General features: G+C 40.9%; 1 protein-coding gene across 10 annotated transcripts; it reads left to right on the top strand.

The window, feature by feature from the left end:
* Positions 1 to 263: 263 nt before the first annotated feature.
* Positions 264 to 26,042, top strand: LOC126602020 (DNA-directed RNA polymerase I subunit 2-like). 10 transcript variants are annotated; one of them, XR_007615936.1, is made up of 10 exons: positions 264 to 575; positions 657 to 709; positions 831 to 904; positions 1,073 to 1,190; positions 2,002 to 2,086; positions 2,213 to 2,329; positions 2,541 to 2,722; positions 22,921 to 23,042; positions 23,608 to 23,730; positions 23,893 to 24,086. XR_007615936.1 is itself a non-coding variant. In XM_050268836.1 (8 exons), the coding sequence occupies exons 3-8, from the start codon at positions 22,946 to 22,948 to the stop codon at positions 25,395 to 25,397; spliced, it is 483 nt and encodes a 160-aa protein (XP_050124793.1). In that variant the 5' UTR covers positions 2,579 to 2,722; positions 22,571 to 22,764; positions 22,921 to 22,945; the 3' UTR covers positions 25,398 to 26,042. The 10 variants fall into 10 exon arrangements, 3 of the variants coding, with proteins under 3 accessions (XP_050124793.1, XP_050124792.1, XP_050124794.1); XR_007615939.1 differs by lacking the exon at positions 22,921 to 23,042; XR_007615937.1 differs by lacking the exons at positions 23,608 to 23,730; positions 23,893 to 24,086 and adding an exon at positions 22,571 to 22,764 and having other exon boundaries at positions 266 to 575; positions 22,921 to 23,272.
* Positions 26,043 to 27,420: the final 1,378 nt, after the last annotated feature.

Below are 27,420 nucleotides of genomic sequence, written 5' to 3'. Positions count from 1 at the left end.
ACGTGGAGAAAATGGTCGGCCACTGGTGGAATTGGAATACAGAAAAGCTGACACCATGATGCCATATCAGAAAGTGACTTGTGGCAGCCATAAGCCTTCCTGCCAAAAATACTTTCCAGCTTATACCTTGAAAAGAGCGCTAAAGCCACACACATCACCGCATGCGTGCAGAATCTCATCAGTTATCACGTGCACATGCACAATAAACATTAGGAATCCATAATAGCTTTTGGGCCTGATCTGTGTTGTGTTCTCATCATCTGTTCCTTTACTGTATTATTCTGTTTGTGGCCTACCGCCTACTTTATATTTTTTTGACCTTTTTCCGTTGTAGATGTAGTTGTCATGTTGTAATATATATGATTATGCTAACTTCGCCCAACATGCTTAACAGGCTCTCATTGATACCACTGATCGTGAAATTTATGAGTGTTTGACATGTTGCTATGTCGAGAACTATGAGAAAGGAAAAGGGGCTGTTGGCACTCAGCTAGTGGGTGAGAGGGCACAAATTATTCTGGATGAAGTGAGAGACTTCAAACTTTTCACTCGTCATGAATGTCTAGAGCACATTGGTACTTACTGTTGCTTATCATGGTCTTTCAAATCTGACTAAAATAGTAACCATTTGTATTGATTCCTTCTATCGTTATTAGGAGAGCACTTCCAACCTCTTATGGGTGGATTGGAGAATGAAAGACCTTCAGTTGTAAGTCCTGTTCTACCAACTTTGACTCGTTTTGGTCCTTCAACGGAGTTGGGGAAAGAAAGCTACTTTACCAATAGGGTGGGTTGTTCGGCTGCTTATATCTGACTGTTCTCATATGTAGGTGGGGGATGCTGTTATAATGAATTACTTATTGGTCCACCTTAATAAGGCTCATGACAAATTCAATCTGCTCATGTTAGCTGCTATCTCTCTCTCTCTCTCTCTCTCTCTCTCTCTCTCTCTCTCTCTCTAAATATATATAATTACATGTGTATATGTATTCTAATTTCACTCTTGGGCGCAAATGAAAATTTCCTGTGTGGGAGTGTTGTGCATCATTTCTCACACTTTGTGCGTCTTTAGATTTATGGTGCAGAAACTGTTTTCACTTGTGGATCAGACTTCTGTGCCAGACAACCCAGATTCCTTGCAAAATCATGAAGTCCTACTCCCTGGTCACTTGATTACAATATATCTCAAGGTAGAAACTAGAAAGTTGAACTTCTGTTTTTAATAGATTACTTTGTGTGTGTGTGTGTGTGTGGAAGTTTGTATAATGGTAACTCTTGTGGAAAACAAAAATGTTTTGATGTCTAGTAAGTGCACCACAGTGTCAAGGTTTTCTGCTATTCTGCATATAACAGTAATGCCTGAAGAATTTTATGTTCTAAAGCTTGTCTAGGGTGCCAGGATAAGTATTTACTTAGAAGAGTAGTATGTCTCTGAACAGCATCTGTAAATATAGCATGTAATAATGCAGCGGTTGGTTGTAGAATAGAAATATTTTCGTGGCTAAGGCTAATGTATTCCCTGCTAATTAACTTGCAACTGAGCCATGACCAAAACTTCAAAGGGGTCTATTCAGTCATTTGATATCCTTAAGTTGTTGACCACTTGTTTTTACTCAATTGTGAGATAGAGATTCATGCTTTTGTTTGGATCTTACTGATATTTGGTGTTCATGGCTATGGAACATAACTGAGAATATGTTACCCTAACCTCTTATTGCATAGTGAATGAATACAACTACATGGTACAGAAATAGTGAATATCACATTTCTATGAACAATTTCTTCCGTAGCTGTTTGATGTTGTAAAGCCCTTCTTGGTTTGTCTCCTTTGTGTTTTCTTTCAACTGGAGGGTAGGTTTTCTAGCACCATTATCCCAATAAACATTCATTTCGGAGCAAATTAACTTATATTTTAATTCCCTTATCTGATTATCGTAGAGTACAATTTCTACGCATTTGAGTTCAGCGTTGTGTTCACGTAGTGTTTATCATGGTTTCTAGGAAAAACTAGAAGAGTGGTTGCAAAGGACGAAAAAGCTTATTGAAGATGAGATCAACAAAAACAAGGACTATGAGTTTGGCAACGGTATTAATTTTTTAAATTAAATCATTGAATTATTCCTCTTGTCCCCTCTCTTTTTAGCTGTGGCCCTAATCAGATACTTGCATTCTTTTTCTCTCATGTATTGACACTTCCATCCTGATAATGCAGTAGCTAGAGTAAAGAAGCTTATGGATAAAAATCCTGCAAAGCAGATCAGTTTAGCTGTTGAAAATATGTTGGAAACTGGAAGACTTAATACCCCAATCTGGTCTAGATTTGCAGCAGGTATGGCTTATTGGTTATGCTTGAACTTTTTCATGTCATAAATTTTGTAGGAAGAGGTTTGCTATTCACAAGCGAAACTTGCCCAGAACGTGGCCGCTTCTTTATATATGAATCTTATCTCATATGTGATATTCAAGTTTACAAGTAGGCTATCTTTATAATTATTTGGATGCTTGCTTATGATTTTTATGTGCTTTACATATATTTTTAGAGGGCAGGCTTGACGGTTCAGTCAGAGAGGCTTAACTATTTACGTTTCTTATCTCATTTTCGTGCTGTTCATCGAGGGGCATCATTCGCTGGACTGCGCACCACAAGTGTGCGGAAATTGCCCTGTGCATACACCTGATGGAGAACCATGTGGCTTGTTGAATCATATGACTAACACTTGTAGTAAGTACATGTTGTGCCATTCTTTTTAATTTAATTTTTTTCCGGGATGCATTTGTTTTTCCCTTATATTTGGGGACCTCCGTAATATGGTTTGGATTACAGAAACTATTTTTTCCATGGATTCTAAAGAATTATAAGACAAATATACAATACAACTTTTGGCGAAGCATAATAATAATTGAACTTCTAACTAAAGGTAAAGTAAAACTCTAAAATACCTTGATAACAAAATAAAACTCTAAGGCCTCGATTGTTAAAAAGGATTGGTTTGGGTAGCACTATTCACTACATTGAAGGCATTTTGGAGGAAGAAATAGATGATAATTTCCTTATTTTGTCCACGATGAGGTTACTCATGAACAAAAGTTGTCCCTTTTAGTCCTATTTTTTTTGGGGGGATTAGTAGTGTTGATGCACAAAATCAGTGAGGACTTTGGTACAACAGAAAGTGTCAGGTTTTGTGACCTTCGCTTGGTTGTTTCGGTCACTAGTGAGGATAAGTATGTAAATGAATAGAGACAGAGAAGCAAACACAAGATATACGTGGTTCACCCAGATTGGCTACGTCCACGGAGTAGAGGAGTTCTCATTCATTGTGAAGGGTTTACACAAATACATAGGTTCAAGCTCTCCTTTTGTGAGTTCTAGTGAATAGTTTAGTACAAAATGACATTAGAGATTATTGTGGGAGAATGATCCCTATTTATAGAAGAGAGTTTCTAGTTTTGTTCTGACATTGACACGTGTCGCGCTGTGATTGGCTTCTGATGTCGACACGTGTCGCATTGTGATTGGCCTCCTGGTTGAAGGGAAGCTCTTCTGGGTCCTTGACGGTATAACGTTGACCGGTACTCAGTAGTTTCGGGATTGGTCAAGTATGGTACAAACAGTGCTCCCTTAAGTTCCCGAGTGAGGGAAGCTCCTCGGTTGGGGACTTGCAAGATCCAAGCCGCTGAGTAATCACGAAACTTCTAAGTACCGAGGTGTGGTATCGTCTTCACTTGCCTTATCTTTCTCATAGGTAGATGTGGCATCTTCTCTGGAAGTACGCTTCCTCCATTCAGGGGTGGTGTCTTTAACCGGTGGAGATGCACAAGGTAATGTATCATTTTCACTTGAAGCTTACTTGTAGTTTTAGGCTTGGTCAAACGCGATACAAACCATGTAGTAGGAGTCCCCCAAGTCGCCGAGCTAAGAGATCTGTCGAAAGAGGTGGCAGACAAGGTAAGCAATTAGAGCTCCAAGCAATCAGTCCTAGATCAGATATGTGATTTCGAGTTCCGGCTGATTGTTCTCATTCTCCCTATCTTGCAGGCAGCATGAAGGATAAAGGGAAGAAAAATGAGAAGAGATGATATGAAATACTTTTGCTTTTGAAGAAGTAACTTTCCACAGGTTTATTCTTGAACTGGATTTGATTCAGGGTGGTGGACACTTGATCTTGAATCGGGCTTGTGATATCTTCAAGGACCGTTGGTAGCTTGATCTTTAAGGATTTGATTCAAGAGTGGTGAATCGGCACGTGCAGTTCACGACGCCTTAGTGAGTCGACTCAAGAATTTGAGGGTCAAAACAAGTCCATCAAATCTAGAGTATGATCAACCCTGATGATATGGGATACTCTTGCTGTTAACAGAATTGTGAATGTGGTATGGAAAGGTGTCGTGCTGTAGTGATCTGTTTCAGCTCATCGTTGAACCTTCTGCTTCAATCTTTTGCATGGCAGAAGTGGTGTGCAACCTTTGCATTTAAATGGTCATTCAGAACATTCATTCATAGTGACTCATCCACGCTTGGCAGCTTCAGTGTAAAGAGCCAATATCTGATCAACTGTCATGAGGTATTTGCCGGAGGAATTCATGACCTTGATAGCAGTTGAGGATGAGTACTCGAGAGCAATGCTAAGTAAGCAACCAGGCAAAGGTCCCAGGCAGTCAGTTCCAGATTGGAGGTTTGATTTCAGGTTCCGACTGACTGCTCTCTTTCTCCTTGTCCTGCAGGTGTGGACAAGGACAAAGACAAGGACATGGAGAAATCATGATATGGGATACTCTTGTTTTTTACCCTGGTGATATGAGATACTCTTGTTCTTGGTGTGGCTTATTTGCTGAAGTATTATCGGGGGGAAATAAAGCTGAGTATTTCGAGAGGTTATGTTGAGAGTGCATTCTCAAATGCGAGAAAGAGTTGAGCATTTTTGCAGGTTTGCCTGTCTGTGGAGGAGGGAGATCGACATATATAGGGATTTCCCAATAGCAAGTAGTAATGCTATTCCTTTATCCTTCTTGGTCACAGCAATGTAGTGGGAGCTGCCAGCTTCACGTGTTTTAACTTTGTCAGCGCACTTTGAAAAAGTGGTATGTGGTATCTGGAAAGCTGATGTTGCGTGTGAAGATTACAGACAAGCTTTATCTAAGGAAATCTGGCTCTCGAAGTTCTGAGAGTTGTGCCTCTTCGGTTTTCGAACAAGCAATCCCATCGGGGATCTGGCTCTTGAGATTCGGAAAATGGTGCCGCTTCGGTTTTTAAGAAAGTATGTTGGGAGTCTGGCTCTCGAGATTCGAAGAGCGGCGCCATTTCGGTTTTTGAGAAAGTATTTATGTTGGAAGTCTTTTCTCGAATGTGAGTAAAGGTTGGACGTTCTTGCCAGTCTGTCTTGCCACGGAACACGGAGGTCGACACACATAGGGACTTTCCAGTTGTCAAGCAGTGGTGCTGTTCCTTTACCCTTGTGGGTAATAGTAGGGTAGCTGGAACTTCGAAATTCTCATGCCTAAACTTTGTCAGAGATCTTTGGCAAAGTTATATGTGGTACCCGAGGAGTTGATGTTGAGTGTAGAGAGTGGTGCCTCTTCGGAATCCGGAGAGTAATGATTCTTTGATTTTTGAACCAACGACCCTGTTGCCTTTCGTTTTATAAGGGCACCAATTGTGTGTAAGAAGTACATTCAGAGAGTTATTGCTTATAGGAATTTTCCCCTTACTTCAGAGATTTATTGCACCTCATTCTCCTTCATCATTTCTGAGAATGTCTGGCCCATCCGACCGTCGTTTTGACTTGAACTTTGGTGATGAGGCATGGATGCCTTCTCAAGACAACATATGGCGCCCCTCTTTCTTATCCCCTACTGGTCCTCTTACCGTTGGGGACTCCGTGATGAAGAATGATATGACCGCTACGGTGGTGGCCAGGAACATTCTCACTCCCAAAGATAACAGACTACTTTCCAAACGGTCTGATGAGTTGGCTGTTAAGGATTCTCTGGCTCTCAGTGTTCAATGTGCAGGTTCTGTGTCTAATATGGCCCAACGCCTATTTGCTAGAACCCGCCAAGTTGAATCATTGGCGGCTGAAGTGATAAGTCTCAAACAGGAGATTAGAGGGCTCAAGCATGAGAATAAATAGTTGCACAGGCTCGCGCATGACTATGCTACAAATATGAAGATGAAGCTTGACCAGATGCAGGAATCTGATGGTCAGGCTTTACTTGATCATCAAAGGTTTGTAGGTTTGTTCCAAAGGCATTTATTGCCTTCGTCTTCTGGGGCTGTACCGCATAATGAAGCTCCAAATGATCAACCTCCAATACCTCCTCCTTCTGGGGTTCTGTCCAGTACTGAGGCTCCGGATAACCACCCTCCGGTGCTTTCTCCTTCTGGGGCTCTACCGAATGCTGAGACTTCCCCTAAGCAACCTTTGTGAAGGCTCCTTCTTGTTTGTTTATTTTGACTCATGTATATGTACATATTTGTAGCTTATCGAAAATATTAATAAATAAGTTTTGCTTCATTTCAACGTATTATGTTAAATACACCAAAGCCTTCTTCAGAAAGTTCTCTGAATTTTTTCTTTTGTTGAAACTTGTATTGTTGAAGCTTTGTGAGTGAAGTATGTAGTTTGAGGTAGTGTTCCCTTAATTTCCCGAGTGAGGAAAACTTCTCGGTTGGAGACTTGAAAAATCCAAGTCACTGAGTGGTTGTGAGACTTCCGAGTATCAAGGTGCAATAGCATATGGTGGGAGTCCCCCAAGTCTTCAGGCGAGGAGAGTTGCCGAATGAGGTGTCTTGCTTGCTACTAATTTGTCAAAGTAACGAAGCCTTGTTTTAATGTCACACCTTCATATATGCCTTATCCAAAAATATTTCAAGCTGGTTTTAGCTTTGCGAGGTCCCAAAATTTTTGTGTAGCCCAAAACTGCTCATTTGTTTTCAAGCCCACGAAAAGAGGGGATCCAGTGCCTTTGTTCATTTTTTATTTGGTTGGCAAGCCCAAAGAGGAGAAGAGGTATGTGCCTACTCCCCTTTATTTATTGTATTTTTTTTTTTTGTGAAGCCCAATGCTTTCTTGCTTCATGTCGGGAGGTAGAGAAATAATAACAATAAGACTCAAAGTCTCATCCCTTTGCCTGTGTTTTCTTCCCCATTTCCCTGGACTGTTCTCAATATGGCACTGTTCATTTATTCGTTTTGTCCGTCACTTTTTGTGGCCTTTAGCTTTTCTTTTGCTTTGCCTTTTCCTTTCTTTGTTGGAAAGGTTTTCATTTCCACTAAAAATCTGGATTATTCCAAAGCCATGTTGAAGGAAATATGGGTGTTGGAGCCAAGGAAGTGAAGGAGGGAGTTAACGTAGAGGGAGCGGTAGCTCTACAATATAACACCATTCTTTGTAGCTCAAATCGCAAGGTTGTCTTCATGAAAATTGTTCCTTAGCTTGTGAAATACAACATATCCAAATTTGAGATCCATCGGAGTAGTACAACTCCAGATACTCAGGTATGATGAGTGACTATTCATCATTTTTCTGTTAACCCGTCAGACTGATTATGAGCTTCGAAACATCATGTTCTCTTGTTTAGATCAACATACTTTCTTCATTGAAGTTTTTCCTCACCTTGTGAACTACAACATATCCAAATTTGAGATCCGTCGGAGCAGTAAAAATTCAGAAAGTCAGGTATGATGAGTAGCTGTTCATCATTTTTCTGTTAACCCGTCAAACTTATTGTGAGCTTCGAAACTTCATTTTCTCTTGTTCAGATCAACATACTTTCTTCATCGAAGTTGTGCCTCATCATCTCTTCCTTAACATATCAAAAATTCAGAACAAACTAACGGTTGAATATCTCCAGATCTTCGAAACACCGCAGCAGCTTTGAAGCTTGCAGAAATCTGACCGTCATGTTTGAAGCTTCAACACTCTAACTTCCGTCACTCAAATAGAAACATTTCCTTCGTGAAAGTTGTTCATCTGCTCAAGAACTATAAGATGTCCAAAATTCAGCTCCACTGAGGAAGAGCATGAGTTGCAGAAATTTGATAGATGGGGACTTGATTTGATCAGCCCTTGGCCCTTCGCCCAATGGGGACTTGATTTGATCGGCCCAATGCCTGCAGGGAAGGGCAAGGTCCGCTATGCAATCGTTGCAGTTGACTACTTCACAAAGTGGGTTGAAGTAGAACCCTTGGCAACCATTACTGAGGAAAAAATACAAGACTTCGTATGGAAGAACATCCTCTGCAGATTCGGCATTCCCAATGCGATAGTCACGGACAATGAGCGACAGTTCAACAACAAGAAGTTCAGGATGTTCTGCTCTAAGTTCAACATCAACTTATGTTTTGCCTCTCCAGCCCATCCCCAGTTTAATGGACAAGTTGAGGCCGTTAACAAAATAATCAAGCGCACTCTGAAAACTAGCTTGGACAAAGCTAAAGGTTGTTGGCCAAAATTCGTACCCCAAGTTCTTTGGTCATACCGCACTTCATATCGGACTTCCACAGGAGAAACTCCATTCTCACTTGCTTTTGGTACAGAAGCAGTTGTCCCGGTTGAGCTTGAGCAAGCAACATACCGAATCCAGAACTACATGTAGAGTGAGAACGACAAACAACTCACCCTCAACCTGGATCTAGGTGAGGAAAAACTTCGATGAAGAAAGTATGTTGATCTGAACAAGAGAACATGAAGTTTCGAAGCTCACAATAAGTCTGACGGGTTAACAGAAAAATGATGAACAGTCACTCATCATACCTGAATATCTGGAGTTGTACTACTCCGATGGATCTCAAATTTGGATATGTTGTAGTTCACAAGCTAAGGAACAATTTTCATGAAGACAACCTTGCGATTTGAGCTACAAAGAATGGTGTTATATTGAAGAGCTACCGCTCCCTCTACGTTAACTCCCTCCTTCACTTCCTTGGCTCCAACACCCACATTTCCTGCAACATGGCTTTGGAATAATTCAGATTTTTAGTGGAAATGAAAACCTTTCCAGCAAAGAAAGGAAAAGGCAAAGCAAAAGAAAAGCTAAAGGCCACAAAAAGTGACGGACAAAAGGAATAAATGAACAGTGCCATATTGAGAACAATCCAGGGAAATGGGGAAGAAGACACAGGCAAAGGGATGAAACTTTGAGTCTCATTGTTATTATTTCTCTACCTCCCGACATGAAGCAAGAAAGCATTAGGCTTCACAAAAAAAATAAAATAAAATAAATAAAGGGGAGTGGGCACAGACCTCTTCTCCTCTTTGGGCTTGCCAACCAAATAAAAAATGAACAAATGCACTGGATCCCCTCTTTTCGTGGGCTTGAAAACAAATGAGCAGTTTTGGGCTACACAAAAATTTTGGGCCCTCGCAAAGCTAAAACCAGCTTGAAATATTTTTGGATAAGGCATATATGAAGGTGTGACATCAAAACAAGGCTTCGTTACTTTGACAAATTAGTAGCAAGCAAGACACCTCATTCGGCAACTCTCCTCGCCTGAAGACTTGGGGGACTCCCACCATATGCTACTGCACCTTGATACTCGGAAGTCTCAGAACCACTCAGTGACTTGGATTTTTCAGGTCCCCAACCGAGGAGCTTCCCTCACTCGGGAACTTAGGGGAGCACTGTTTGTACCATACTTGACCAATCCCGAAACTACTGAGCACCGGTCAACGTTATACCGTCAAGGACCCAGAAGAGCTTCCCTTCAACCAAGAGGCCAATCACAATGTGACACGTGTCGACATCAGAAGCCAATCACAGCGTGACACGTGTCAACATCAGAAACCAATCACAACACGACACGTGTCAATGTTAGAACAAAACTAGAAACTCTCTTCTATAAATAAGGATCATTTTCCCACAATAATCTCTAATGTCATTTTGTACTAAACTATTCACTAAAACTCACAAAAGGAAAGCTTGAACCTATGTATTTGTGTAAACCCTTCATAATGAATGAGAACTCCTCTACTCCGTGGACGTAGCCAATCTGGGTGAACCACGTATATCTTGTGTTTGCTTCTCTGTCTCTATTCATTTACATACTTAGCCTCACTAGTGACCGAAGCAACCAAGCGAATAGTTTAGTACAAAATGACATTAGAGATTATTGTGGGAGAATGATCCCTATTTATAGAAGAGAGTTTCTAGTTTTGTTCTGACATTGACACGTGTCGTGTTGTGATTGGCTTCTGATGTTGACACGTGTCGCGCTGTGATTGGCTTCTGATGTCGACACGTGTTGCATTGTGATTAGCCTCCTGGTTGAAGGGAAGCTCTTCTGGGTCCTTGACGGTATAATGTTGACCGATGCTCAGTAGTTTCGGGATTGGTCAAGTATGGTACAAACAAGTAGGGATATCTTTTCTTCATGGATAACCTTCAACTAGGGGTGGGCATAAAAACCGCCAAACCGGAAAATCGAATCGAATCGAATCGAACCGTGACAAAAAAAACCGTAAAAAACCGTGTTGACCAAAAAAGTTAAAACTGGAACAAAAATCAAACCGAACCGTTTCAAACGGTTCCGGTTCTGGTTTCGAAATATTAAGATCCGGAGGAACCAGATCGAACCGCTTTTAATATAAATTATTGTTTTATTATTATTTTTATATAAACAAGACATTTTTCCAAGAAGACCATGTGCATAAGCCTAATATTTTTCTTCACTTTCTCCCCCTCCTTTGTTGTTTTATCACTTTTCTCCCTCTACATTATTTTCTCCTTTCTTTTCCAGTATATTATGCATTATGTACATTTTAGTTTTTGTTTAAAATCTACACTTTGGTCTTGATATAAGCTTTTCTATATTTTGATTTATATTTATATGCACAAACTCTATCTTCCGGTCACAAATCTTGTAGATCTAGTAGTGGAAACTCAAATTTACTTGAATTTGTGGTTGAAATATGTGTTTGGTATTAGAAGTAGAAAATTAGAAAAAACATATATATAATTTTGGTTAGAACCGTAAACCGGCATGAACCGTAAACCGGCATGAACCGAACCAAAACCATCATAAACCGAACCTACGATTTTAGTAACAAATTTAAGCGAAACCACACTGAACCGAACCGTTGAAATTTTCCCGCCCCAAATCCTTGAAGCTTTGAAACTCTAAAACTTTCAAGCATGCAACCTCCCAAATTCCCAAGAATCCTGAAAGATTGAGAAAGCTCTCTTCGTTCTTCATCAAATCCTTAGAGAAATGTTCATCAAGATCAAATCCCGAAGGCCCTTGAAGAAATCCACACAACTGTTCATCAAGATCAAGCCCGAATGCCCTTGAAGATCCGTTCATCGTTCATCAAGATCAAGCCTCGAAGTCCCTTGAAGATCCGTTCATCCTCGTTGATCAAGATCAAGTCCAACAACCCTTGAAGAAATCCACACAACTGTTCATTAAGATCAAGCCTCGAATGCCCTTGACGATCTGTTCATCCTCGTTCATCAAGATCAACCCCAACGGCCCTCGAAGAAATCCACCCAACTGTTCATCAAGATCAAGCCCTAAAAGCCCTTGAAGATTCGTTCATCCTAAGATCAAGCTCCGACAGCCCTTTGGAACAACAACATCAACAAATATGCACCACTGTTCATCCTTAGATCAAGCCCCGACAACCCTTTGGATTAACAACCCATCCACAAATCTACACCTTACAAAGATAGAATCAGAGGATCAAATCGTAAAAGAGATTGTAATCCCAAAATTAATACAAAATATTATTTTGTACACGTGTTCTTGTTTCATTCATCGCAGGAAAATTCGTGTTTACAAATTTGGCACGCCCAGTGGAACCATCTCTACCTCTCATCTTTATCTTCAAATCCGCAAAAGGGCACAAATGGCGTCAAGAAAGGTTCAATCTATTCCCGCAACCAATGCGAAGAACAAGAACTTCCTCGCTGAAAATGGTGGCACTTCAGACGTCACAACTCAAAGCAAGGTAAGAGCTATTTCAGTCGTGTCTTCCACCCCTGCATCAACTCTACCGAATGAACAATATCACCCAAGGCACGAGCCTGTGATCACCCTGGCCTCACTAAGTGCGCCGAGGGAGGAAAACCCGAGAAGGTACTCCGAGTCCTTGCTCTCTGATGCTGACTCAAGCAGCAGCTCAGCCATGCAAATTATGACCATCGGGACGACTTAAATCGATGAGCAGTTGGCTCAAATGAAGGAAGCGATTGCAAGGCTCACAAGGACCGCAGAGAAGAAAGACTTGCAAATTGCCGCACTCGTCAACCAACTGGAGGCACATCACAACGTGAAAGTCGACCCAAAGGTTGATCCATTAGAAAGAAGACGAGGACGATGAGGAGCCTCCGATAGAAAAAGTCGAGGAGAAGCCAGACCAAGCAACGGCACTCATAGGCTCTTTTTCCATCCAGCAACCCCAGGACATGATTGCCAACACCGTCAAAACACAAGGTGGAGGCACTTCGCGGGATGTACTGTTGTACTCAAAGCCATATACCAAGAGGATTGATAGCTTGCGTATGCTGAGGGGTTATCATCTGCCAAAGTTCTTGCAGTTTGACGGAAAAGGAAACCCAAAGTAACACGTCGCCTATTTGGTCAAAACTTGTAACAACGCAAGGACTGAAAGAGACTACCTCGCAAAGCAGTTTGTTTGCTCTCTGAAGAGGAATGCGTTCGACTGGTACACGGACCTAGAGCCTGAGTCCATTAGCAGCTGGGAGCAATTGGAGCAAGAGTTCTTGAACCGCTTCTACAGCACCCGCCGCACTGTAAGCATGCTAGAGCTTACAAGTCGAAGTAATGGAATGACGAGCCAGTCGTTGACTACATCAACCGGTGGCGCACTTTAAGCCTCGACTGCAAAGACAGACTATCGAAGATCTCCTCAATCGAGATGTGCATCCAAGGCATGTAATGAGGATTACACTACATCCTTCAAGGCATCAAACCGCGGACCTTCAAAAAGTTAACCACCCGTTCCCACGACATGGAGTTGAGCATCGCCTATCATGGAAAAAAAGAGCCAATCACTAACTTCAAGAAGGACAAGGTGTTTTCTTCGAAGGTGGACAATCATGGGAAGAAGCCCGCCAAGGAAACTTTTACCATCAACACTATCCCTACCAAAACCTCATCTGTACCCATCAAAATCTCCTCTAAGAACAAAGCAAAGGAGATAAATAGAGGTAAGCCTTCTCACACCTAAGATAGGTACAAAAACACCTTGAGGGAACTAAAGCAGAAGACGTACCCTTTTTCGAACTCTTACATGGCCGCAATGCTAAACGACCTGTTAAAGAAAAAGGTCATCGAGCTGCTTGAATGCAAGCATCCCGAAGAGATGAATTGCGTTAACGATCCCAAGCACTGCAAGTACCATCGTAGCATAAGTCATCCCGTCAGCAAGTGCTTCATCCTCAAGGAACTCATCATGAAGCTGGCACAACAAGGGGGAACTGAACTCGACCTAGAAGACACGGCCACGACGCACACTACTATGATTGTGTTTGGATCCTTTGATCTCACGCCTAAGGAAAACAGGGAGAAAGAATGAGTCATAACCAGAGATCAAAATTATGAATTGCTCTCACTGCCCAGCATTATCTGCCGAGTGCCATTTCTTGCGATTTGGTCCAAAAAACTATCTAAGGTACATTGAGAAAGCACGCTCGCCCTAGTCGGGTGGTTAAAGAGGATTGTTCGGATTTTGTGTCTCTTTATTACAACACTAATCGGGTTATATCTCCCAACGTATGTTGGCTTAGCAACTTTTATGTTTCTTTTGGGCTTCCTATTGTTATGACAGCGGTGCTTTCTCCCTTACTCCACCTTCAGCTTTGTGGCTTGCAGTATTGGCTTCCTTGTCTTTTTAGCGGTCACCAAGGTCCATCCTTCATCATCGTTAGTAGGTGTTCTTGGTTGCTTGCCCTAGTGATGGTTGTGTAAAAGGTGACGTGTGATTTGAGCATTGACGGGAATGGTCATGCATCACTTGAAGAGGCACGAGATCAAATGATCCAAACACAATCGTAGTAGTGTGCGTTGCGGTTGTGTCTTCTAGGTCAAGTTCGATTCGCCCTTGTTGTGCCAGCTTCATGATGAGTTCCTTGAGGATGAAGCACTTGCCAACGGGATGACTTACGATACGATGGTACTTGCAGTACCTGGGATTGTTAACACGATTCATCTCTTCCGGACGCTTACATTCAAGCAACTCGATGACCTTATTCTCTAACAAGTCATCTAGCATTGCGGCCATGTCAGATCCGAAAAAGGGTATGTCTTCTGCTCCAGTTCCCTTAAGATGTTTTTGTACCTATGTTGGTTTACGAGTGCGACGATTTGCAAGTCTTTCTCCTTCGCGGTCCTTGTGAGCCTTGCAATGGCTTCCTTCATTTGAGTTAGTTGCTCCTCGATTGAAGTCGTCCCAATGGTCATGACTTGCATGGTTGAGCTGCTACTCAAATCGGCATCGAAGAGCAAGGACTCGGAGTACCTTCTCGGGCTTTCCTTCCTCGGCGCACTTAGCGAGGCTAGGGTGATCAGGGGCTCGTGCCTCGAGTGCTCTTGTTCCGTTGGCAGAGTTGATGCAGGGGTGGAAAAGACGGCGGAAAAAGCTCTTGCCTGGCTTCGAGTTGTGATGCCCAAAGTGCCACCACTTGCGGCGAGGAAGTTCTTGTTCTCCGCGTTGGTTACGGGAACAGCTTGAACCTTCCTCAACGTCATTTGTGCCTTTTGTGGATTTGAAGATAGAGATGAAAGGTAGAGATGGTCCTACTGGCCGTGCCAAATTTGTAATCACGAATTTTCCTGCGATGAATGAAACAAGAACACGTGTACAAAATAATATTTTGTATTAATTTTGGGGTTACAATCTCTTTTACAATTTGATCATCTTATTCTATCTTCGTAAGGTGTAAATTTATGGATGGGTTGTTGATCCAAAGAGTTGTTGGGCTTTGATCTAGGGATGAACATTAGTGCATATTTGTTGATGTTGTTGATCCAAAGGGCCATCAGGGCTTGATCTTAGGATGAACAGATCTTCAAGGGCCTTTGGGGCTTGATCTTGATGAAAGTTGTGTGGATTTCTTCAAGGGCCATTGTGCTTGATCTTGATGAACGAGGGTGAACGAATCTTCATGGGCCTTCGGCGCTTGATCTTGATGAATAGTTGTGTGGATTTCTTCAAGGGCCGTTGTGCTTGATCTTGATGAACAGTTACGTGGATTTCTTCAAGGGCCGTTGGGCTTGATCTTGATGGACGGATCTTCAAGGGCCTTCGGAGCTTGATCTTGATGAATGTTTCTCTAAGGATTTGACGAAGAACAAAGAGAGCTTTCTCAATCTTTCGGGATTCATGGAAATTTGGAAGGTTGGATGCTTGAAAGCATAAAAAGGTATTTATCAAGTCCACCTGTCCTGGGGGCGCCTATGCCCGAGAAGTCGCTCATATTGTACATCGTCACTCAGGAAAGTTCAGTTGGAACACTCTTGGCACAAGAAAATGAATCCTAGAAAGGATAAGCACTTTACTACCTCAGTCGAGCTCTCACCAGCGCTGAGTTGAACTACTCCGCGATATAAAAGATGTGTCTTGCCTTGGTGTTTGCCATTCAGAAGCTCAGACATTACATGCATGTTTACACCATCCACTTGGTTACTAAAGCTGACCCAGTCAAATACGTCATGTCCAAACCAGTTTTGGCAGGACGTCTAGCTAAATGGGCATTGCTTCTCAACCAATACGAGATCATCTACGTCCCAGCTAAAGCCTTCAAAGGACAAGCGCTAGCAAACTTCCTTGCCGAACATCCAATCTCAGCCGATTGGAAATCTCATATGACTTGCCTAACGAGGAGGTATTCTACATCGATATCTTCCCGACATGGACAATGTTTTTCAATGGATCCGCACGAAATGACGGAGCGGGGGCAGGAGTAGTATTCATGTCGCCACAAAGACAAGTACTACCCTATTCCTTCCAACTAATCAAGCTATGCTCTAACAACGTCGCTGAGTACCAAGCACTGATCATCGGACTCCAAATGACGATCAACATGGAAATCACAACCCTATAAGTATATGGCGACTTCAAGCTCATAATCAATTAACTTTTGACTTAATATGAATTAAGAAAGAATGATCTCGTCCCATACTTCCGGCTGGCAACTCAACTGCTACAAAAGTTCGAGGCCATGACACTGGAACATGTGCCAAGAAAAGAAAATCAAATGGTCGATGCTCTCGCTGACCTAGCTTCGAGTATGGCACTAGGAGAAGATGAAGCTGCAGACGTGCTAGTCTGCCAAAGATAAATGATCCCGCTCTTCACTGAAATGCTACTGGATGATACAAATGTCATCTCAGTACTTCCAGTCGACGCTGAAGAGTGGAGACAACCGCTGATCGACTACTTGGAGCATGGAAAGCTTCTAGATGATCCTAGACACCGCTCCGAAATACGTCGACGAGCACCTCGCTTCCTCTACTACAAAGGAACACTCTACCGACGTTTTTTTGAATGAGTACTTCTGAGATGCCTAGGTGAGGAAGAAGCCAATCAAGCCATGGAAAAAGCACACTCAAGTGTATGCGGGGCGCATCAGTCTGAACCAAAGCTACATTTCCAGCTCAAAAGAATGGGTTATTACTGGCCAAGCATGGTGAAGGATTGCCTAGAACACGCCAAAATGTGTCAACCCTGCCAATTCCATGCCAACTTCATACATCAACCACCTAAGCCATTACACCCTACAGTTGCTTCATGGTCGTTCGATGCATAGGAATTGGACGTCATAGGACCAATTTCACCAAAGTCATCTGCAGGAGAAGCTTACATCCTAGCTGCAACAAATTACTTCAGAAGGAAACTATTGCCCGTTTCATAAATGAGCATATCATCCACCAATATGGTGTGCCTTGCTACATCATCACAGACAATGGAAAACAGTTCTCTAATAGACTCATGGACGAGCTCTGTAAGAAATACAAGTTCAAGCAGCACAAGTCTTTCATGTATCATGCCCCAACCAATGACCTCGCAGAAGCATTCAACAAAACTTTATGCAACTTCTTAAAGAAAGTCGTTGGTAAGACCAAGAAGATCAGATTTACAGGCCTAGCTGTTCCGAAAACCTTGATAGAAACAGGCAACGACGAGGTATGGAACTCTTGGACAATTATTTTGTCCGTAATAGTGAATTCCCTGATACGTACTTTAAACGTTGTTTTAGAATGGAACGACATTTGTTCAACAAAATCATGATTGTTGTTTGCAACCATGATTCTTACTTTGTGTAAAAGAATGATGCTTTTGGTGCTATGGGTCTCATTCCTGAGCAAAAAATTACTGCTGCCTTGCAGATGCTTTGCATATGGAGCATCTGCAGACTAAGTGGATGAGATAGTGAGGATGGGAAAATCAACCATTCTTAAGTCCCTGATGAGGTTTTGCGGAGCAATCGAATCTATCTACACCGCATAATACATCCGGATACCTACTGACATGGACTTGCAAAGGCTTCTGAAGAAGGGCAAGATGTGAGATTTTCCTAAGATGATTGAAAGCATCGACTGTATGCACTGGACCTGGAAAAACTGTCCAAGTGCATGGCAAGGCGCTTATGGGAACAGAAAATGAGCAAAAAGTATCATTTTGGAGGCAGTGGCATCTTTTGAAACATGGATTTTGCACACATTTTTCGAGATTCCGGGAGCTCAAAATGACCACAATGTCCTTGCCCAATCCCAAGTGTTCAACGATGTCCTGCAAGGTTAAGCATCAAAAGTCACGTACTAGGTTAACGAACATAAATACGACGGGCCATACTACCTAGCAGACAACATTTACCCAAGGTGGCCATCGTTTGTCAAAACAGTGCCACTTCCGCGAAGTGCAAAAGAAAAACACTTTGCAAGCTGTCAAGAGGGGTGCAGAAAGGATGTGGAGCATTGTTTTGGTATCCTCCAAGCTCGATGGCCGATTATCAGGGGTGCTGCCAGAATGTTTGATGTAGAGTCGCTTTGATCCATCATGATGACGTGCATCATTCTTCACAACATGATTGTGGAAGATGAGTACCATTATGATGCCGTTGATGAATATGAGCCAGACACGATGAACAATTCCAGAACACAAATATATTGTGCTCATGATACCACCGAAGAACCCGTGCAACACAAGCCATTAAAAAGGGATGGACGTTACAATGAAAGGCTCATTCAACGATATACTGCACTTCAAATGCCATATATGCACAATGCCCGGCAAATTGACTTGATAGAGCACCAGTGAGAATTGAAACAAGCTTAAGATACTTAAGTTCATTTAGTGTGTTTGTTTTTATTTGGTGTGTTTATTTAATTTTATTTGGTGTGTTTTTTTTAGTTCATTTAGTGAGTTTTTTATTATTTGGTATGTTTATGTAATTTTATTTGGTGTGTTTTTTTTGGTTCATTTAGTGAGTATTTTATTATTTGGTATGTTTATGTAATTTTATTTGGTGTGTTTATGTCATTTGAATAAAGATTCTCTTAGTATAAATAAATTTACTCTCACTTTAAATAAAGTACTAAATTCAATAAATTGGAAACAACATACAGTACTCTATTCAATAAATAATAAATTACAACCCAAAGTGATTGGAAAATTATGGGCTCCGATTACAAAAAGTACTCTATTCATCATCACTTAACCAATTTGTGGTGCAAGGATGATCTTCTTTTGTCGTGCTAAGACCATCTCCTCTTGCTCTCGCTTCTCTTGCACGCCTCCTTCGTCGCACCACGTCCGCTTTCTCCGACTTCCAAAAATATTTAGAATTTGGAGACTTCCTTTCTAAAGGCGTGTTCATAATGTCACGATCTCGTTGAGCCATTCTTTCTTCTCTAACTTGTTCCCTTTCTTGCCTAAGTAACTCTCTTTCTCTCTCATTAGCTTGAAATGCTCTCTCAATAGCTGCAGCTTTTGCCTCCTCTCTAGCCTTCTCTAGCCTTATCAACCTCAAATTTCGCCATTTCCGGTGCCAAAGTCAATTCACCTTGGCGAGCAAGTTCTTCCATAAACTTTGCATAATCATTCTTGGAAGCACTCCCTTTTCTCTTTGAATCGTTCTTACCTTGAGGTCTAATTGGATAACGAGTCGACCCCGACGCTTGTTCAGGGGGGTGTTTCGGGCACTTCTTCTGTGTCATCTTCGTGAACATGAGAGGCATGATCGGGTGTAGAGTGTAGAGAGGTGTTTTTCATGAAAACTTCTGGACCGACAAGCACAATTCTAAATTTAGGGCAATCTTTGACAATATTCTAACATTCCCACTGGTTGAATGATTTGTTTTTGCTTTTGGTTTTGGCATTATACCAAGCTTGTGCTTGAAATTCTTATACAGTGCGGGAGAAGAAATAAGTATAATGAAAGTAGGTAACAATAAATAATACAAACAAATAATTATAATCAAAGTAGGTAACAAATAAATAATACTAACAAATAATTATAATCAAAGTAGCTAACAAATAAATAATACAAATATAAACAAATATTGGTTTGTATTATTTATTTGTTAGCTACTTTGATTATAATTATTTGTTTGTATTAGTATTTGTTACCTACTTTCATTGTAATTATTTGTTTGTATTATTTATTTGTTACCTACTTTCATTATAATTATTTATTCTCCCGCATTGTGTAGGAATTTCAAGTACAAGCTTGGTATAATGCCAAAACCGAAAGCAAAAACAAATCATTCAACCAGTGGGAATGTTGGAATATTGTCAAAGATTGTCCTAAATTCAGAGTTGTGTCTGTCGATCCAGAAGTTTTCATGAACAGTACCCCTCTACACTCTACACCCGATCATGCCTTGCATGTTCATGAAGATGACGCAGAAGAAGTGCTTGAAACGCCCCCCTGAACAAGCGTCGGGGTCAACCCATTATCCAATTAGGCCTCAAGGTAAGAACACTTCAAAGAGTAAAGGGAGTGCTTCCAAGAATGATTATGCAAAGTATATGGAAGAACGTCCTCACCAAGGTGAATTGACTTTGGCGCTGGAAATAGCGAAATTTGAGGCTGATAAGGCTAGAGAAGAGGTAAAAGTTGCAGCTGTTGAGAGAGCATTTCAAGCTAATGAGAGAGAAAAAGAGCTACTTAGGCAAGAAATAGAACAGTTTAGAGAAGAAAGAATGGCTCAACGAGATCGTGACATTATGAACACAACTTTAGAAGGAAAGTCTTCAAATTCTAAATATTTTTGGAAGTCGGAGAAAACGGACGTGGTGCAAAGGAGGCAAGCAAGAGGAAATGGTCCTAGCACAACAAGAGAAGATAATCCTAGCACCACAAATTGGTTAAGTGATGATGAATAGAGTACTTTTTATAATCGGAGCCCATAATTTTCTAATCACTTTGGGTTGTAATTTATTATTTATTGAATAAAGTACTATATGTTGTTTCCAATTTATTGAATTTAGTACTTAATTTAAAGTGAGATTAAATTTATTTATACTAAGAGAATCTTTATTCAAATGACATAAACACACCAAATAAAATTACATAAACATACCAAATATTAAAAAACTCACTAAATGAACTAAAAAAAACACAACAAATAATAAAAAACTCACTAAATGAACTAAAAAAAAACACACCAAATGAAATTAAATAGACACATCAAATAAAAACAAACACACTAAATGAACTTAAGTATCTTGAGCTTGTTTCAATTCCCACTGGTGCTCTATCAAGTCAATTTGCCGGACATTGTGCATATATGGCCTTTGAAGTGCAATATATCGTTGAATGAGCCTTTCATTGTAACGTCCATCCCTTTCTAATGGCTCGTGTTGCACAGGTTCTTCGGTGGCGTCATGAGCACAATATATTTGTGTTCTGGAATTGTTCATCGTGTCTTGCTCATATTCATCAACGACATCATAATCGTACTCATCTTTCACAATCATGTTGTGAAGAATGATGCACGTCATCATGATGGATCGAAGCGACTCTACATCAAACATTTTGGCAGCACCCCTAACAATCAGTCATTGAGCTTGGAGGATACCAAAACAACGCTCCACATCCTTCCTGCACCCCTCTTGATAGCTTGCAAAGTGTTTTGCCTTTGTACTTCGCTGACAGGGCACTGTTTTGAAAAACGATGACCATATTGGATAAATGTCGTCTGCTAGGTAGTATGGCCCATCGTACTTATGTCCGTTGACCTAGTACGTGACTTTTGGTGCCTATCCTTGCAGGACATAGTTGAACACTCGGGATTGGGCAAGGACATTGTGGTCATTTTGAGCTCTTAGAACCCCGGAAAATGTGTGCCAAATCCATGTATCAAAATATGCCACTGCCTCCAAAATGACACTTTTTGCTCCTTTTCTGTCCCTATAAACGTCTTGGCATGCACTTGGACAGTTTTTCCAGGTCCAGTGCATACAGTCGATGCTTCTAATCATCCCAGGAAAACCTCACATCTCGCCCTTTTTCATAAGCCTTTGTAAATCCATGTTAGTAGGTCTCCGGAGGTACTCTACGGTGTAGATAGATTCGATTGCTCCACAACACCTCATCAGGGACTTAAGAATATTTGATTTCCCCATCCTCGCTATCTCATCCACTTGGTCTGTAGATACTCCATATGTAAGCATCCGCAAGGCAACAGTAATTTTTTGCTCAGGAATAAGACTCATATCACCAAAAGCATCATTCTTTTGCACAAAGTAAGAATCATGGTTGCAATCATGATTTTGTTGAACAAATGTCGTTCCATTCTAAAACGACGTCTAAAGTATGTATCAGGCAATGCACTATTACGGACAAAATAATCATCCAAGAGTTTCATACCTTGTCGTTGTCTGCTTCTATCAAGGTTTCCGGAATGGTTGGGCCTGCAGATCTGACCCACAGCTTGGATGACTTGATGGGAATGTGAGGCTTTGCCCATTCTTGCTTCGTCATCTCTCCTTCTACGCTCCTTATCCTCGTCCCTCTCATTTTGGGCCACTTGGATATTGAACATTCATTATGATTGGTTAAACAATTATTCCTCTTGTTGATCGATTTCCCACATCATTCTTGAAGAAGAAGACATTGTAAGAAGGAAGCATAAACTATGAATAATGATACAGATTTTGATTTTGATGAAGAAGGAACTATGAATAATGATAGAGATCTTCAGAAAATTGGTGTGAGATTTCTGAGGATGGATGGTGGATTATATGGAGGATTCAGAAATGATTAGGTTGTAGATAATGCCACGTTGCATGCCGTCATTCATTAAAAATTTGATCGAAATCTATCCTCAAATATTGTAAACAGATTATGACACGTGGTACGACGTGATTGGTTAAAAATATTATCGGAAATCTATCCTCAACGATTCTGAAAAGGTAACAACACGTGGCACGACAACATTGAATAAAAATCTTATCGAAATCCATCACCAATAATTGTCTTTTTGGATAATGACACGTGGCACAATGAGAACGATTAAAAATCTTATCCGAAATTACAAATTAAATTATTTTGTATTATTTTATAAATTTAAAAAATACTAATATTTTATTGCCTATTGTCAAAGCTATTCAGTGTAGAGTAGAGATGCAAAAGATAGTTACTGTTCACTGGGCGATGAAACTGCTCTTAAGCATGAGTGGGGCATATCCTGGTCTGTACCTTTTCACTATCCCTTCTAGATTTGTTCGGCCAGTAAAGAACATTTCAATTCCTTCCGTTGGAGGTCAGAATATTGAACTTATTGGACCCCTTGAACAGGTAAATATGGTTTTTCTTTTAATAATTTTTTTACCCACATTATGTTTTCTGCCATGATAAGAATTATCGTTTATCATTTTTCTGCTTTGATAGTCAGGTGCTTATTATGATCAGACCCTAAAAGTATGACTATCTGGTTTCTCCATGTGCTATTAGGTTTTCATGGAAATAAGATGTCCTGATGGTCGAGATGGTGGAAGGAAAGATGGTTTCCCAGCAACTCATGAAGAAATTCATCCAACTGGAATGCTCAGTGTGGTCGCTAATCTTACACCCTGGTCAGATCATAATCAGAGCCCATGAAATATGTATCAGTGTCAGGGTCTTTTCTGTTTTACCCTCCTGTCTGTCCTTGGTTATTGTTCAACAGAAGTTCCATCTTGTATAAATTTTTTGGAATCCTACCGCTAAATTTTTTTTTCACATTCCTGTATAGCTCGTTTCGAGAAATATGAGTTTGAGCCTCAAGGGCATATTACAAATTATAAGAATGTGCACCTTAAAAATCCATGCAGCTTAGTAGTTTATTCATATTACTAAATTGGAGTCCACACAAAAATTTCTAAATAATCATCCTGCAGGGCCGAACAAAGTGATGGAGATTTTGTTCTTGATGGAATCTATTAGAAAATCTTGTATTCATTTGGCCAAATGCGTTTTGTATACATGAATTTATTCTTGTTTCTTATTGTGTATGTTGAAAGCTTTAACAGAAATTTCAGGAATTTTATTTTTCTTTTATTCTTTTATGCTTTTGTATACCAAATCAATGTCTTTACTAATGCATATGGTTTTCTTCTTGGACCTAAATACTCTTGCTTACCAAATGATGTGTTTTGGCAGACAGAAACAATAGACTCGTCTGATCAAAAGAAGAGGTCGGATAACACCCCAACATTTTTTAAGAAAAGTAACGTCGATAAAAATCCTTTGATTGATTCAGATGGTCTTCCTTATGTTGGTCAGGTTAGCATTCATTTCTGGATTTTAGTTTGTGCTCTATATTCTCCTGCATTATGTTGAACACAGAAAGTTAGGATCATGGCAGTGCAACTGTTGATGTGAGATTTGTCCAAGATGCAAGCTTCTGGCCAGTCGACTGACTTAATGATTGGTGTCCTAATGCAGCCTCTGGCCAGTTGACGGACTGGAAGTGCAAGTTTTTCCCTGGCACCTGTTTATTGCTTAGATTTTAGGTCATTACTTTTGGGTTTTACAGAGTTCAAAACCCGAGAGTTGAAGCCTAAAATCTCATACAATATAAATGTATATATAGTACATATGTGGTTGCAATTCTGTACTCAACTTTATTCTCTGTTGCATTTCAGACAATAAAACCATATGAAGAATACTATAGCTTTACCAATGCCACACTCCATAAGCCCAGAGCCATCAAACGGAAAGGTACAGAACCCGTTATAGTTGACTATGTTGCTATTGATGGGAAGAAGCTCCTTCAAAAGGTAAGTGGACAACATTTACTTTGGTTCCTAATTTTGGATCTCGGAGACTGGATTTGAAAAGTCTGAATATATCGAATCGCAATATATAGCTAATTGATAACTGTGCTTGATGATTGCTTGTACCTATTTTGTATTGTCTTTATGGACCATGTTTTGCTTGCCAATGGAGAAATGAGAGTCAACTTTAAGCTCATCTACGTTTACCTTATTTGGTTTGCGATTGCACAGAAAAAGATTTAGTTTAAGGTTTTTGTCCCCCTCACTTCTCTATTAATTTCTATCAATTTTGTGTGACCAAATGAGGAAAGAATTTGTCTCTAGGGACTACATTAAATCTTGGGTTTAATGATTGCTAATAGCCATGTTTCCCATAGGTATACTTACTTTGGGATTAATGTATCTGCAATTCTGCAGATGCTCCGTATTTATGACTTAATAACATGGGAGATTTGTTCATTACTTTTCCTAATGTTTCGTTGAATATCTCTAGTTATCATCATAACTCTGGGTCAATCATTGTTAAAATGTTTATCCCATAACTTATTATATGCCATAACATTATACCGTTCTTGTGCAGGCAAACATACGCTTTCGACACACTAGAAACCCTATCATTGGTGATAAATTTCCTTCTAGAATGACGATAGCTATGCTGTTGGAATCGGTTGCTGCAAAGGTACTTGAACCTAAACAATTTAATTTTTACTGTATGTTGTTAACAGTTGCTGAAAAATTGCACTACCTGTACACTCCTGTAGTTAAACCCCTTAACCTTGAACATTTCTTGTCACAGGGTGGTAGCTTACATGGACATTATGTTGACGCAACACCATTTGCTAGTTCAAAGAACGCTAATGGAGAGACTGGACCAAAATCCAAAACCCTTGTTGATGAACTTGGCGAATTGTTGAAGGTTAAGAGGTTTAACTACCATGGTGTAGAGGTTCTGTACAGCGGGGATTATGGCACAGAACTCACTTTATTGGCCCTGTTTATTATCAACAACTACGACATATGGTTTCAGACAAATTTCAGGTAAAGATTCGACCAATTTCAAGTTTTATAACTACACGAGCTTTCAAGATTTTCTCAGTGTCCCAATTTTTATCATCAGTTGCCTTACATGTGGTACTCGATTTGGCGTGCAGGTACGCTCCACTGGAACGGTAGACCAGATCACTCGCCAGCCTATCACGGGACGAAAGTGAGGTGGTGGTATACGTTTTGGCGAAATGGAGAGGGACTCCATGCTTGCGCACGGGGCAGCATATCTGTTGCATGACAGGCTTCATATGTGGAAGCATCCTAACGTCCTCATTCGTCCAACCAAAACGGGTTGTGCGTGCGGTTTCAGGAATTCCCCCTGTAAGAGCTCCCAAGAAGGTCAGCTGCCATGCTTGTAACACAAGTAAAGGGATGGAGACAGTTGCAATGCCTTATGTCTTCAGATATTTAGCTGCTGAGTTGGCATCAATGAACATAAAAATGACTCTTCAGACAAGTAATGCAGCGAAAGCTTGATATCATGTTCTTAGGAGCGAACAACCAATGTAAGATGGTACGATGAAATTGATACAGCGGGCGGCGGCAGGACTCTACGCACAAGGAGCATCGGGTGTGGGAATCGTGTCGCAAAAATGACCGTCGATGCTGGGGATTGGTGAGAGGCTCCTGACTTGTATTTATATGTTGGCCAAGAGGGTTTAAGTTCTCTTCAGTTTTCTTAAAAACACTGAGATAACTTTTAAAGCTCTCAGCATTCTTTTTTCTCCTTTGTTGGTATGCATCCAGGTGGAATTACATTTCTTTTTATAACTTTGACAAGAAACCTTACAACAACAACAACAAAGCATTTTCCCACTAAGTGGGGTCGGCTATATGAATCCTAGAACGCCATTGCGCTCGGTTTTGTGTCATGTCCTCCGTTAGATCCAAGTACTCTAAGTCTTTTCTTAGAGTCTCTTCCAAAGTTGTCCTAGGTCTTCCTCTACCCCTTCGGCCCTGAACCTCTGTCCCGTAGTCACATCTTCAAACCGGAGCGTCAGTCGGCCTTCTTTGCACATGTCCAAAATCACCGGAGCCGATTTTCTCTCATCTTTCCTACAATTTCGGCTACTCCTACTTTACCTCGGATATCCTCATTCCCAATCTTATCCTTTCTCGTGTGCCCACACATCCCACGAAGCATCCTCATCTCCGCTACACCCATTTTGTGTACGTGTTGATGCTTCACCACCCAACATTCTGTGCCATACAACATCGCTAGCCTTATTGCCGTCCTATAAAATTTTCCCTTGAGCTTCAGTGGCCTACGACGGTCACACAACACGCCGGATGCACTCTTTCCATCCAGCTCGTATTCTATGGTTGAGATCTCCATCTAATTCTCCATTCTCTTGCAAGATAGATCCTAGGTAGCGAAAACGATCGCTTTTTGTGATCTTCGCTAGATTGCTCCGGTCATTAGTGTGGATAAGTATATAAATGGATAGAGATAGGAAAGCAAACACAAGATGTACGTGGTTCACCCAGATTGGCTACGTCCACGGAATAGAAGAGTTCTCATTAATTGTGAAGGGTTTACACAAGTACATAGGTTCAATCTCTTATTTAGTGAGTACAAGTGAATGATTTAGTACAAATGACATTAGGAAATATTGTGGGAGAATGATCTCGTAATCACGAAACTTCTAAGTATCGGAGTGTGGTGTCGTCTTGACTTGCCTTATCTGTCTCATAGGTAGATGTGGCATCTTCTCTGGAAGTACTCTTCCTCCATCCAGGGGTGGTATCTTTAACTGGTGGAGATGCACAAGGTAATGTATCAATTTCACTTGAAGCTTACTTGTAGTTTCAGGCTTGGTCAAGCGCGATACAAACCATGTAGTAGGAGTCCCCCAAGTCGCCGAGCTAGGGGGTCTGCTGAAAGAGGTGACAGACAAGGTAAGCAATCAGAGCTCCGACTGATTGTTCACCTTCTCCCCATCTTGCAGCAGCATGAAGGATAAAGAGAAGAAAAATGAGAAGAGATGATATGAGATACTTTTGCTTTTGAAGAAGTAACTTTCCACAGGCTTATTCTTGAACTGAGCTGGAGGGTTTTCTGGTTTCCTCCAGAGTATAAGGCCGACTGAAGAATTTGAGGGTCAAAACAAGTCCATCAAATCTAGAGTACGTTCCACCCTGCTGATAT

The sequence above is a fragment of the Malus sylvestris genome, chromosome 15 (assembly GCF_916048215.2).
Source record: "Malus sylvestris chromosome 15, drMalSylv7.2, whole genome shotgun sequence".
Taxonomy (NCBI): Eukaryota; Viridiplantae; Streptophyta; class Magnoliopsida; order Rosales; family Rosaceae; genus Malus; species Malus sylvestris.
This window is presented reverse-complemented; position numbering and strand designations above follow the sequence as displayed.